Raw genomic sequence first — 14,754 nt, 5'->3', positions numbered from 1 at the left:
CGGCCCATGCAATCATATTCGGCCCACAATATAATAATATGTTAAGTCTTTCCAGCTTTTGTTCCACTGACTCACTGATTAGGATCACACTTATCTAAGTTTCCTCGCCAGTAAAATAAACCAATAAATCAAATGTGCACTTTGAAAACACAGAGCCGGAACCAGAGGGGGGTTATAAGGGGGCTCTGCCCCTCATTTGTGTTTGGCTTCCTCTCCTTTAGCTTTATGTATCTAGTAAAAAATGATTGAGTACAGCAAATTATTGGCTAAGATGGATGTGTGAGGGAATCAGTCACAACAGATGCACAATGGAAAATTATTTCTTTGGAGGTTTTTGTTATTTATCAACTTGGACACAGTTTTTAATTTTGGCCAAGAAATTAAAGCCCTGCTTCATTCAGTTTGCTGCTGCTGTTAACTGTTCACTAGTTTAGTAAAGCGAGGGTCAATAGTGGGTGACTCACAAGTGTCTTACTATTAACCAGTCATTGAATCAGAAGCAACTGGACTTTTAGATTTATTTGCCACTTTTCCAGAAATCAGATTTTCAAACATGCAGTTCAGTGCGGTCAGCTGTTCTCATCTAAGACCGAACCACAAAAACCTAACTGCGGTTCACCGCTGACGTTGGGATAAGGCCTCGCTCATTTCCTTAAGACGTAAATTGTTAATGTATCGTGCTCATGTGGTGCTTTTCACATCGAACTGACCACTTACAGAGCTCCACACTTACATGCCAGTCATGCCCAAGAACCTTAGGCCGACAGCAGCCAACAGATCAGACAGACAAACCTCCTGGTGATGTTTTGAGAGGAACGGCGTGAATGGAAAGCAGCAAATAAAATGCACCGTGACACAGTCGAATATGAAGGTAAGTAAGCAATCATGGAGATGGACAGGCCCAGAGATAGAGATGTGAATGAAAGGCGTGATGCTGCACCAAGGAATATAAAGAGAACTGGTGGTGCACCAAGCGAACTGAAGGCTGGGGAGGAAGGAAGAGAGGGAGGAAGGGAGGTGGGGAATGACTGACACAAGTCAGGTTAAGGTTGAATTAAGATAAATGAGAGGACTTAGAAAGAGAAGAGGAAATGAGGAGACAAGAAAGCAAAAAAAATTTGCCAGGCAGATAAAGAAAGAGTGTCAGCAGCACTGCTGGAGCTCATCTTGTCCCCACACGCAGTGGGGCCTGTCGTCAGTAGCTGCATTTAATCCACCAGATGGCTGCACCTCACAACAAACTCCTGATGTTTGGAACACATGGGTGTCCTCATGTGCACGCTCACTTCAGTGACTGTGTGTATGTATGCACGGTTACCTGGTTACCTGGTTACCTGTTTGTGTATCTGTGTGGGTGTTTTTATTTTAGTTATACAGCGTGTGGGTTCTTGTGTAACTGCGTGTGTGTGTGTTGAGGCCCGACACACATCTGCCACTATTTGTGCTCGCCTTTGATCGCGTGTTCCCTCACGATCTGAACATTTTGTCAACAGAGCATGGGAGCAATTGTTGTTCGTCACTAAGGAGGTCTTGCAGAAGGAGCCCAGTCACCGTGCATGTACGTCACCACCCCCTGGTTTGTCCTATTGTGCTACTCCTGGGGGTTAGGAGAGCCAAGGGCCATCCAGTAGTTGTCGCTGAGTCTGCAGACCATTATTGTGTAGCACATTTAGCCTGGGACCGGCACAATCCTTCTTCTTGTGTGTGTTCCTGTTTGCTCTGTGACCAGAAATCGTTTAACGTATGTGATCGGGGAGCGCGGGGCCTGCAGTGAATTTCCCTAAGGCTTGGCTCTGTAAATTCTAACCTGCAGTCCTGGATCTGATCAGGAAATCTTAAAACGAGATGTGCAAAGTATACATTTACACTTCTGGGATGGGAAAAATGCTTAATATCTTTTTTTGTAAATACAATTTGAGCTTTACTTGAGTCACATGTGCATTTCACCACATCACTGTCTTAACTTGCCAGACATTCACTTATTTTATATTATTCTAATGTGTTTTCATGGTGGTTCTAAGGCCTTGTTTTTAGTGTAATCAGTGTTGTTTTGTCGTCTATAATTGGCGAGCCAAAGGCAATTTTCCACCTCGGTGGACAGTAGAGAACTATTCTATCCTATCTAAATGAAATGCCAAGACAACTTGGTTTAAAATCTTTCTTCTTCAACTAAGAACGGGTTCCACCATGAATATGAAACGGTGTCTCGTGCTTCATTGCGGCTGACAAAAGTACTGAAAATGTCTGCTCTGTTAGCTCACGCCACTTACAGACGAGGATGGGGCAGAAATTCAGAACTAGCAGCTGAAAACAAGAGAGCACCCATATCAGCCCAGGATGTCACTGTCTGTTTGAATAAAAAAATCACCCCTGAACTCTACTTTTAATAAAAAAAAGAACCACATTTTATACACCAGACTCTATATCAGACTTCTATACTTTAAAGACTTTATTTCCCCCATGTTGTTTTTCCTTTTCCCTCTTCTTAATTGAAAGTTCTCTGTTCTTATAACATGTTACATGTGATATAAAGATGCCCTGCCGTTTTTGATGGCAGCTCCAGTGTGGCAGCTCTCCTACACCGAGCAATATGGATTATTTTGTTGCGTCATAAAATTTTACAACAGCCAACATAAACGTTACAATGATCTCTTCCACTCTGCCACTCTCTCGCTGCCCACATTCTTGCCAGCTACTGAGCAAGAAAGGTGGATGTGTAAGTGTATGATGAAAAGGACGGAGGGGAGGTGGGGGACAACGTCAACATAATGAGAAATGGCAAGCACTGACAAATCATTGCTACATGGAAGAGAACTGTGGCTTGGCAGTGCCGTGCATAGACATTTCAGGGGTCAGGAGCTTAATGCCCATGATCACTTATTGAAAAATAAAGTACACCTCATACTTATGTACATATTTGTTTATTCCAATAACATATGATGAATAAGAGTATCTACAAGAATCGCTGTGTAAAAAGTATTAAAGTCGAGCAGAAACGACAACTTTGATTGTGAACTCGTGCTTTGGGCCACACAATAAGTAAAATATAAGAAGTAAATAAAGATATAGTTCACTCGGGGCCCTCAGCTGGTCAAGTGCCTGAGGGTTTATCTGTGCACATGCAAGGCTCAGGGGGAAATGACAAATAAAGCATCAAACCATGTGCTTGCATCTTTAAACTATGCTCTATCCTTATATGAGAAACACTTCAACTGTACAGTGGGAACACTTGGAAATGTGACTAATCGTCACCACATGGCGGCGTTCAGTGTTAGTGCTTTCACTCAGAGCCAGAAACGCCCTTCCGTCACCGTCGCCACATCTTTCCTGCGAAGCCAGCAGCGCCAGTGTGAAACCAAGTGCGCTATCAAGCGGCTGCGCGGGACTGTACACGTGTGCGTGAGCGCGCATGTGCGTAAATGTCAAACTATAAGGTGCCACTTACGGTAGAAGACGTATTCTGTGTAGCTGGACCAGACCTTGTCCTCGGTGAGCTGGTTTATAAAGGACGCGGTCACTGATGAATTACAGGCCACCATTTGGAAACCACACTCCGACAGCATGTCAAAAGCCCGCTCCAGGTGTTTGAACTTCAAGTAAAATCGGGAGGTGTACCGGTCCGGAGTACGGTCCGGGTCCCGGCTCTCGTTCAGGGTCTCCCCAAAAACTTCCTTTGCCAGAGCCACGCGCCCGCATATAAGTATCCGCGGTACTCTCCTGAACTTGGCGTCAGTCGTCTGGCTCTCCCGGCCCATGGTGCACGAGCCCCGGTACCCCACCGTGATGAAGCCGCTCTTTCTGTCCGCCGGGACCAGGGAGGGTGGCGGGCATTGACGGTGGTCGCTGCCCTGGGAGCCATCCTCATAGTCGCTGTGAAAGTAGTCGTCCGGACTCTGCTTGATATCCTCCGGGGTCAGCAGCTTCACTAAGTCGGGTAGTTGGAAGTACTCCGCCTCTTTCCTGAGCCTCCCTTTCTCTGGGAAATGGTCCGGGAGGACGACCTGTTTGTCCCGCAGAAAGTCCAAAACATACCGGAATAGAAATCCGTCTCTGTCGATGAAGAATCGTCCTTTGGGGTCTCTGGCCAAATCATTTGACGCCTCTTTTTTGGAGGAGAAGAGTTTCCCGAGAAAGGAATTCGGGTTGTTCACCAAAGTTGAGTGACGCGTGTAGTAAACCTGTCCCCCTACATTTAATTCGACCACATCTGGGAAACTGTTCTGCACTAATGCCTGCTCTTTGGTTGGGTTAGTCCTACAGTTTCCACTCAGCGCCATGCTTTCCGTCATGAACCGCTGCTGATAGGCTACGCACAGCAAGTTTCAAAAATTGATGGATTATGGATTATTAGGGTGGGGGAAAAGTTGCCTAAACTGTGTCCCGCAATGTTCATCGATTCATGGCCATTATGATCACCTTCCACTCTTTTACAGTTGTCAAAAAGGGGGGAGCGGGTGGGTTGGTGGGGGAAGATGGCAGCCCGGGGCGTCCCGCTGTGAATGTTAAATGAAACAGACTGACATGAGTGACTCGGTGGAGGAAAGAGGATCAGAGCTGCACGAGAGGTGCGATGAATCCGGACACATCAAAGCCTTGCATCCGTGGCTGTATTCCCATCGCTCCAGGAGAAGAGAGAAACAAAATGGAAGAGCCTTTTTTTTGCAGGCGAAAGGAACTTGTCTTCCTTTGCTTCTCGGAGTATCATCCAACAAATCCTTTTGGAAACGCGCACAAAAAAGAGGAATTTACGCAGTGGAACTAAACGCTGGGGGTAAAAATAAAAAAAAAGTCAAAACAACTTCTTCAAAGGTAGAGTCCAGACAGAATGATGGAAATGTATCTTCTCGTCAACTTCCCGTGGACAGATTCTCCGGGCTGTGCAGATCAGCAGCAGCAGGAGGAGGAGGAGGAAGCGTTCTGTCTCTCAGTGGCGGGCGAGAAACTTCGCAGAGAGATTGTGCACGGGAGTCTACTGTGATGGGTTAGTCTTGTAATCTGGCACTACAAATTTTGGGATTGGATTAAACCAAGTCCCCTGTCCTCGGATGGTGTTACCCCCCAAAACATGCTCTTCTTCTGAGGCGGAGGAGAGGAGCGACCCGCTGCTGCTGGCTGCATTCACCGGGAGCTGTCCGCGGTGCTGAAACGAGCATCTCACCCCAGAGCTGGGTGGTGCCTAAACGGCTGCCCCCACCCCCCTCCTCTTACACACACACACGCACCAACAGAGGCGGAAGGGGCGATTCCAGATGCTATCCGCTGGAGAATGGTGGGGGGATAAAATAGGATCACTTATTTTATTTGTTTTGTTATTAATTATCAGCTTATTTTCCAAAATAAAAAAAGGAAATTAGTCACATTGAGATAATTTTTTTTTGATTTGGTTGCATCATGTTACATAATACCTTCTTATCACTTTTAACCACATGTCTGTTTGTGGTGCTGTGGAAGGTTCAGTATAATAAAAAAAAGAAGTTGTATGCTGTCACACCACAGCGTTGCCTTATAGTTGCAGTGATTATTATAATAAGCTTAACACTCACACAATGCTGAGCTTGAATTAATTAGCATTTATTTGTAATGCACACATACAGGACCTAGATTCTAGGTTTAAAACTGTATGTGTATTCACATTCCCAACTGTGTGTTGCCGTTTCCATCGTTTAAACGTTTACAAAGCGTTTGCACAGAATGCACAAGTGACTGTAATGGCCATTGAGTTGTAACATATGAGGATTTTTTTTGTCCTGCATTTAAAATGATCAACAGCGCCTCCCTCTGTTTGCATTGGGACATGGCCACCAGAGTTCTTCTCTCAGCACCATGGACAGAAGCTCACACAGGCGCTCGTTTGCACAAGTTGTGTAATTGCCAATGTTTTCATGATGACAATGACGTGATTTTCCGTTTCAAACTCAGTTTTACATCCTGACAACAGCACAGAAAGTATAAAACACTCACTCAATTCATGAGACAGAAGCTTGACTGTAGAAAAAGACGATATGTGTAAACTGCAGTCTCATAAAAAAAACACACGCACACACACACACACACACCAGCTGCACGGCCAAAAGTCTAGATCTCGGAAAGTCTGTTTCCAACTAAAGGCAGTGTCCTCTTTTTTTCCAGCCTTCTGCTTGCATGCAGTTTTAATTTTTAATTTTCTTTTATGTGTCCACATAACTGACTTTGCCTCAAGCGAAGCAGCATTTTTCTGCCGTTCCTTCACTGTATGTTTTTTTGGAGATGATGTCACTGCTGTTGCAAAGTTACATTTGTGCAGACTTCGGCTGCAGAGAAAAGAGGAGGAGGCAGAACACCTAGACCACACTGGAACACTCTTTCATCTGTTGTTTTGTGGTCTTGATGACCTCTCAACATGCTTTACACTTTACAAAATCCCTTATAAGGAACATGTCCTCATTTAGTCCAGAGAAACCCATGATCGAACCTAGGAAGACGACCCATTCTCCACCTGATCAACAGTTGCATATAAACCCTGTCTATTTAAATGCAGACCATATACAGGATTTGTTGGACTTGCTCAAAGACGCTCGAGTTACTTGAACATGAGCAAGCAATAACTGCCCCCAAGCAAATGTCCTGCTTTTATTATAACTTTAATAAGCCAAAAAAAAAATTTAATCCATTCTCTGTTGATGGATATGTAAAAAAACAACTTAAAAAGAATATTTAGGATGAGAATATATTGTAGTACATACATTTTTTGATGTACTACAAAAAGAGTATATGTTCTTTATATAATGTTCTAATATATCGTCTTCTTCTTCAGCTACAGCGGATCATCTGCCTCCACCTTGCCCTGTTCCACCAACTGACCTCATGTCCTCCTTCACAACATCAACAAAGCTTCTCCGCGGACTTCTTCTTTTCCTTCTGCTCAGCAGCTCCATCTCCAACCAAATTTGTCCAATATATTCACACTATCCCTCCTGTGAAATGATCATTTCAGACAGATCTAATACTGCAGGAGAGAAACTGGGCAATCAGGGGAAAAAGGAGCGATGGAAAAGGCAGCGAGAGATAGTTGGGAGGTGTACCATGCTCGCGGGACATGAGTAGTCACTCAGAAGTAGGCCACTGCTGTAGCTTCATCATAAATACATGCAAGCGCTACAACACTTTCTCGCTATATGCTGCTTTTTGAAGAACAGATTATTGACCACCTGCACTATTCAGTTCAACTTCAACTGTGTCTTCTAAACACAGTAGGACCGTCGCAACGACTCATTGGTTTCTGTGAATTTATTTGTTATTTTAAATTTGTATATTTTTGTGTTTGACAACTCATTTCCATGTTACGTGAATCTTGAAGCAGAGCACCAAGGTTTTTTTTTCCTTATAGAGTCACAATATTTAATTTTTGACTTGAATCATGACCACTTCCTCGACGCAGATCACCTCATTCTCATTCTCTCTCTGTGATGTGCAGAAAAAAGACGATTAAAGTGAATTTTTCAGCCTGGTCACAGATGGTTGGAATAAACACTACTTCCGCCTCCATCTCTCATTACAGCCACGGTGAATAATGCCAGGCCTCGATGGAAAAATCTGCAAGAACAGCAGGCAGATTTTCAGAGCGTCATAAAGTCAGCACAGAAGATAAGTAAACACGTTTCTTTGAGCCATCCCTCACTCTTATCCTATTTGTTTTTGTTTAAATAAATGGGTCCATCATTTGTAAAAGGCTCTTTTTTGGAAGAAAACAAATCTGACTGTAGTCAAAGTTGAGGAGACGAAAGCAGAATACAGAATGAGTTTTTCTTCAGGTCTAATAAGGTATCTAGGGAAGGTGATCATAGATGTCAGGAAAAAGACCTTGCTGATGGCGTACTCTCTACTTATTTTAAACTCATCATTGACACTAATAAGAGCCCATCAAGTATGTGAGTCACTGTGTGATTAGACAGTCTGAAAGCAACAAGCTTGGTGTGTGTGTGTGTGTGTGTGTGGCTGCATACGTGGTTTGCATAAAAGCTTTTCAAGTAGAGAGAGATAGGAGGGACTTTCGCTCTCTCCCTCCCTCCGTCTGTCTGTCTATCCGTCTGTCTGTCTGTCTGTCCAACTTAAAGTCAAGCATTTCATGTCCACACCGATAGTTGAAATCAAACATTGCTGTAAACTCAATAAAACAATAAAACATACAATAAAATATGGTAGAAAGTATAAAAACAGCACAAATAAACACGTCATACAATAAAACTATATAAAAGAGTAAAAATGGGTTTTAAGATTTTAAAAGTGGACAGTGAAGGGGGCGTGTCTGTGGTTAAATTAATAGAATAAGGATTTTGCTATGAAATAAATAAACTAAAAAAAAATACTGACAGTCCCTCTGAATCATAGGATGGATAATTGGGTCAATTAAAGAAAGAATATTGATCTTTGCTCAGCTCTTACTGTACTGTACTAATGAGCCGCTCCACTCTAAAACCTCTATTAATGCGGTGACTCATCAGTCTCCACACTGAGTCTTCAAAGACTTGGGCTTAATATAGCCCAAGTCTTTGCCAGTCAACTCATCATGATTAAACATTTCCCTCTGCAATATTGATCTTGAAATATATAATCTGACAAGTTCTTGTGGGAATCATCGAGTCCCAGCGCCCCCAGGTTACTGTACATATCAAAACACGGTGTTCTCGATGCCTCTGAGCCACAGCAACGGTCGGCTGCACCGAGGAAGCAGCAGTTGTTACACTGCAATCATCACATCTCAAACTGGTGGCATCAATATTATGATTTAGTGCTAGTTTCCAGAGGAAAATAATTTCCGCTGGGCCTCGAAACACAGACTAAATTCGAGAAGGCTGATGAACCGGAGGTCACATTTCCTGCGAATGTTAAAAAGTGTGATATTCTTTTTGGCAACGGTGCAATAAAATCATAGCATTTCTGCCCATTTCAGCAGGCGGAAAAAATTAGTTCCTTCATGGTTTGTGTCGTTTTTGCTCCTCTGCCTGCTCCTCAGTCCTAGCCTCGTCTACTCTCTGCACAAGCTGACGCAGCTCTCTCTGCTAAACTAGTTTCACTGCTCTCCCTTGAGCCAAGGCTATTTAACAGACAAGGGCTCTGGCAGCTGGAGCAGAGCCGGGGCATTGAGGGACCGACAAGTGACTCCTGGAGCCAGGATAAGTGGAAGACTCCATGCAGGACACCACAGTGAAGCGGGGAGTTGAAAGTCACAGCTCGTCTTCTTAGTGGAAGTACAGCAGCAGAGCTGTCATCCCACTCACTAACATTAACTCTGCAGGTGTCGCTTCTGTGTGTGTGTGTGTGTGTGTGTGTGTGTGTGTGCTCTGCAGAGGGAACTGGTGAAAGCATGGAGACAAAGGCAGGATCCTTAGAGCCAAGAAAAAATTGGAACAGGGAAATATGGATCCAGAGCTATTTTAGAAGCAGCCAAGGAAAGCGGCAGTTGTTCCTCATGTTTATATGTTCTTTTAAATTTGTGATTGAAAGAACAACATGATTCTCAAAAACAACTGTAGATTTATTGAAGACATTTCACCGGAACTCTGACATGGACGATTGAGAATCTGTGTGGATCTATGAGACGTTTCCTTATCTTTTTTTCAAGCTTTCTTATTCCACACAGTCCTGCATATGATATTTACAAATGATTTATTTTCATGGGGAATAATTCTATTGAAATATGGAGGTATATGCACATAAATATCTTCTATTTTTACCAATATGTACCAAAACTCCAGTCCACAAAACAAAAATTACTACCCTGCATTCCAACTTTTTTTTTTTTTTAATATAAACTCATTCTTCATGAGAACTGCAGTGCAAAAAAAAAATACGAGGATGGTTTTAAAGCATTCCATAACTTAGCAGACCTTTATGGGTAGAGTGCAGCCCACTAAAGACCCAAAAAAAAAGCAAATGTTAATTCATTCAACAATCAATTTTCTCCAGACTGCATCCTTTTAGTGCATGCATTAGATCAAAAGGTGCAGGGTATCTTCAGGTCACTCTACTTTATGCACAACTAATAAAGACGAGAGGGTTGTTGGCATTTATTTAGTGCTGATGATCTCTTCACTGTAGCATCGCTCCGCTTCGCAGGTGTCTATAATTATGAATAATTACAGTGACCGTTATAGACGTGATGAATCCACAGCGTTAAGCCTTCATACAAACAACCACAGCAACTCTCAGTGCACACATTTTTTTCCCCTCCTCTGGTTGCACAATTAATAAGGAAATACAAATAGTACAAAGAGTCAAAGTAGTGGACCTGTGTGTAGCGTGCAAGGATGTGCTCATTGTTTGTGTTGCCAGGCAACAGCAGAGTCGGTCCGTTTTGGGAGCTATGTTTTTTGTTGGCAGAGGAATATAACTGTTTAAATTCAAAAAAAAAAAATTGTGTATATTATATATTACATTCTTTATCGTAAGTGACTTTGTATGCAAACAGGAAGGCAATTGTGTGAAATGGCTGTTATGCCCGTGGCGGATGGATTGTGATGTGACATTTACCGAGTTAATGATTCTGCTTTGAGGCTCTGACCTTTGGCTTTGGCTGTTCAAATATCACTTATAAGCCAAGTGTAGTAATAATAATAATAATAACAACCAGTACATTAAGCCGCTGCGATACTGCGTCTGACATGTTTTTAGTCTTCCTTTCTTTCCGCGGTACAATTTAGTAGCGCGCCAAAGTCTGCGTTTGGGAAATGGGCGATGGTGTGTGAAGAGAAAGAGAACTGGGAGGTTGCAGAATAGTGGACAGACACTCAAAGACACCTGGAGTGTGCAGGTTGCAGGTGTGCACACCTGGCAAACGTGCTGATGCCAGAGAAGCCCCATGCAGAGCATTTGCTCCTAGCAATGACAGCTGGTCCCCAAGGCCACAACATTGCATGGAAGAATATCTTTATTGCTATGGAAAATCAGACCAGGACAGAGACAGACACCTTTGCCACAAGCTTGTCCCTTCATTGAGACATGCGTGTTTGCGCTGCACTGTCCTAAGAGAAATTAAAATGTCCCTCTAATGAGCACCAGCGATGTGACGATGCCGTGAGAACCACAGAGCTCAGGGACACGTGAGGCTTGTTGATATAGACGTTTGTTGTTTTGTTTTTTCCCTTCCCTCAACTACACTAATTTCCCTCGACACACTAATTTAAAACCTTTCCTATGTATACAGCAATTGATTGGTTGTTCCAGGTTATTGGCACATACAGTAGCCTCTGCACAATGTCCTCTGCTGGTGTTTATCAGCAACCTAGTTATGTCAGCCTGCAATAAACCTACAAGAGGAGACTTTTCCTGGAGGAGCAGCATGGTGCCTCTCATTCAAGGTTGCCAGTTCTTTCCTCAAACAACGACCAAGCACCTGCTGGTTCGATGAAAGACACACAAGACCAAGCAACTCAACCCACACAGACTCTGAGAAACAAAAAAGGCATATGTGTGCACATCCTGTGCAAGAAATGCATTTACACCACAGTGTAATGTTTAGGATTTTAATTTTTGACAGGATTCATTTTGATTTAGTAGTAGTGGTAGTGATCCTTTGTACCTTTTCTTGAGGGGTTTCAAAATAAATGTCCACTTTGTAATGAAAGTCTGGTTGACTGCAGCCAAAATAAATCACAGACGTGTATTTAATCAAAAATGTAGTTAGCTCAATAATTAGAATGAAGTAATGAATAGATTTTTTTAACACATCAATTGTGTTAATGATGAATGACTAATTATGAAAAAATAGCGTATGGTCTCATGTCAATTGATCCTAATTTTCCACTTTGTTATCAATAGAAAAAAAAAAAAGCCTGTTATGCTTTGATAGAGAAATTGTAGTAGAAGCCAGTAGACCTCGTGAGTATCATACAGTAGGTGGTGTTCCATTCAGCTGACTCAGAAAACAGTTGGATGGGATCAACTTGTGGGTGTAGTGAAAGGAGGAGAGGGGGTGGAGGATCTGACCGCTCCATGGCAAAAAAACAACAAAAAAACTAATTTGTTCAAAGGAAACATCCATTGAGAGAGACAAACAGTGTGTAAGTTTACACCGATGAGATTAACTGTATAAAGTAAACGTTCAGTCAGCCCCGTAACAGAGTACACTATTAATGTAAAGCTCATTTTGGATACTTGGAAGTATATAGCTCTCAGAATCCTTTTTTTCATTTTACTGCCATCATCATCACTCCACAATAGCAACCCCTTTTTTCACATCTTAAGCAGACGACTTAGACTATTGAACTAAAGCAGGGAGAAGATCGTGGGACTGTATCTGTGCAGCTCTCTCTCTCTGCGTCTCTCAGGCCACCGCGACACAGTGACGCAGTGAAGATCTCAGAGCCCTAAAGGGATCTTGACCCTGCTGAGTTGGCGAACCGTGCAAGTGAGGTGTTGCTTAGCATCCATTGCTCCCTCTGCCAACGTAAAGGCCATGTGGGAAGAAAACCGTGGAGGGGGCAGGTAGCTGTGCTACAGCTCTCCTGCCGTGTGTGTTTCAGTGTGTGCGTGTCCCTCTTTCTCTGTCCTTCTTTTGCCCTCCCCTCAGTATTTTTCCGGGCATTACTCCCCAGCTCTTGGGATTGGAAAGTGTGGTTTCCACAGGTTCTCCAGTGTGTGACAAATCTCTTGATGGAAACAAATTTCCCAAAGTCCTTTGAACTGTAAAATATTCTCTAAAGGGATTTCCCCCTTTCTACCTCTCCAAGCTGGACCGTCAGGAATATGCAGTGCATGATTCAAAGCATTTCCAGCAGAATACTAATAATAATAATAATAATAATAAGTCAAATGTTTTATTATCCCAATAACGTAGTAGCATTTGTAATCAACAGAATTTTCCAGAGCTTCCTTCGATCTGCTCGTGCTGACAAAACTGAGAGACAGTAAACTAAGATGAATGAATGAACGTTGCCTTGGGAGGGAACTGTGTGAGGCTCTCCCTCTGTGGAAATGGACAACTTGTGTCAGTGTGAGGAAGCAAAAGTGACAGATGAACATGTGGTGGGTCTCTCCTGCCACCATTCATTTCATCAAGGGGGAAGCAGTCCACTGGTACGACGGAGTATTAGGGCCAAACTGAAGAGGAAAACAATATTGAATCTTTCGAGAATAAAGTCATAATATTATGAGATTCTTTTTTCTATCGTCAGATAGAAGATATCAGACTCACTTTCTTTCACAATCTTTTCAAAGTCCTGATTCTAAAGATAACGTTGGTGCTGATGTGACAAAAATATGAAGTATTTCTTCATTTGTGAAGCCCTAATGTAACTTCACAAAATGTTGCACGTTCCTCATCTTGACGCAGGTTGCAGCTTATCATCTGAGAATTTGATTAATAATTACGACTTTATTCTCAAAAGGTTACGACTTTATTCTTGAAAGATTGTGACTTTATTCTCGAAAGATTCCGACTTTATTTTCGAAAGATTGCGACTATATTCTCGAAAGATTCTCTTCCTTCTTTTATTCTTGAAAGATTGTGACTTTATTCTAAAGATTCGAATTTTATTTTCAAAGATTTACTATATTCTCGAAAGATTACGACTTTATTCTCAAAAGATTGCGACTTTATTTTTGAAAGGTTACGACTTTATTCTCAAAAGGTTACGACTTTTTTCTTGAAAGATTACGACTTTATTCTCGAAAGATTGCGACTTTATTCTCAATAGTTTACGAATTTATTCTCGAAGGATTACAACTTTATTCTCGAAAAATTGCGACTTTATTCTCAAAAGATTGCTACTTTATTCTCGAAAGATTACGACTTTATTCTCACAATATTATGACTTTATTCTTGAAAGATTACGACTTCATTCTCACAATATTATAACTTTATTCTCGAAGGATTTGGTCCAAATACTCGTATACATCATACAGTAAAGAGTCACCTCTACCAAAAAAGTACAAATGTGTATTTTCAATTTGTATCTTGAGTGCAACAGCAACAAACAATATTGTGGTTGTTTTAAAAAAGAAGTTTTGTGCTGCAGCTGTGCATTAAATGTTAAAATCTAAAAGAAAAATTGCAAAGCATGAGCCCGGGCTTCTGTCTAGACGCATCTTTTAGCACTGACAGGAAACAGTCGGAGAGAGAGCTCCATCATTGAAGGTTCTGCTACTTTTTCCCCTCCACTGATAGTGGCTTTAATAATGCAACGATGCGATGGAGCCTTAAGATGCTGCACGTCCGGTAAAAGAGACTCGTGGGCTGTCATTTTCCTCTCTCAGCTGCCATCTACTATAGTTAGGAGAGGAGAACAGAGCTGAAGGCAACGAGATCACTCCTGCTCTCTTAGGACTGGGGCCAGGTTCAGGGAGTAGGCTGATAGCAAAGGAAATTTCAGACCTGCATCATAACTTCTGAAACTTCTGAAACGAGTTAACATCATCAACTGATCCAAGGGGATATTTCTTTTCCGTCATTCAGCAGCCAGACTGATGATGGGATAATTTGAGCTGTAATTTTGCTGGAAAGTCCCATAAGAAATCTCCAACAAAGTCTTGGACCCTGCTGTCAAATCTTTTATTTTAATTAGACGGAGAAATGTATTCAGGAAGGAGAAAGAAACTTTTCAGAGACTGATGCTATAAATATTAATTTCAATAGTAAAATAGGATATATGCAAAAGACAGAAAACTGGTGACTTAAAGATATTTTATATTGGCATTTGCCGTCCTCTCTCTTAACACATTGATCTTTGCATTAACTTTGATGCTAAAATCGATGTCATTCGATCAATGAATCACCCG

The 14,754-nt window shown here is 42.1% G+C and overlaps 1 protein-coding gene and 1 long non-coding RNA gene across 2 annotated transcripts in view; one reads left to right on the top strand and one right to left on the bottom strand.

The window, feature by feature from the left end:
* Positions 1 to 5,154, bottom strand: part of kctd16b (potassium channel tetramerization domain containing 16b) — a 61,054-nt gene extending 55,900 nt beyond the window's left edge. The window contains exon 1 of the mRNA XM_044042601.1: positions 3,446 to 5,154. Within this exon, the coding sequence (XP_043898536.1) occupies positions 3,446 to 4,289 (844 nt within the window). The 5' untranslated portion in view covers positions 4,290 to 5,154. The remainder of the gene's footprint in view (positions 1 to 3,445) is intronic.
* Positions 4,924 to 7,700, top strand: LOC122779925. The gene is made up of 2 exons (XR_006361630.1): positions 4,924 to 4,981; positions 6,794 to 7,700. It is a non-coding gene; the product is annotated as an uncharacterized LOC122779925 (long non-coding RNA).
* The last annotated feature ends 7,054 nt before the right edge of the window (positions 7,701 to 14,754 follow it).

The sequence above is a fragment of the Solea senegalensis genome, linkage group LG13 (genome assembly GCF_019176455.1).
Source record: "Solea senegalensis isolate Sse05_10M linkage group LG13, IFAPA_SoseM_1, whole genome shotgun sequence".
Taxonomy (NCBI): Eukaryota; Metazoa; Chordata; class Actinopteri; order Pleuronectiformes; family Soleidae; genus Solea; species Solea senegalensis.
Note: the sequence above shows the minus strand (reverse complement) of the source record. Positions and strands in the feature narration are given on the sequence as shown.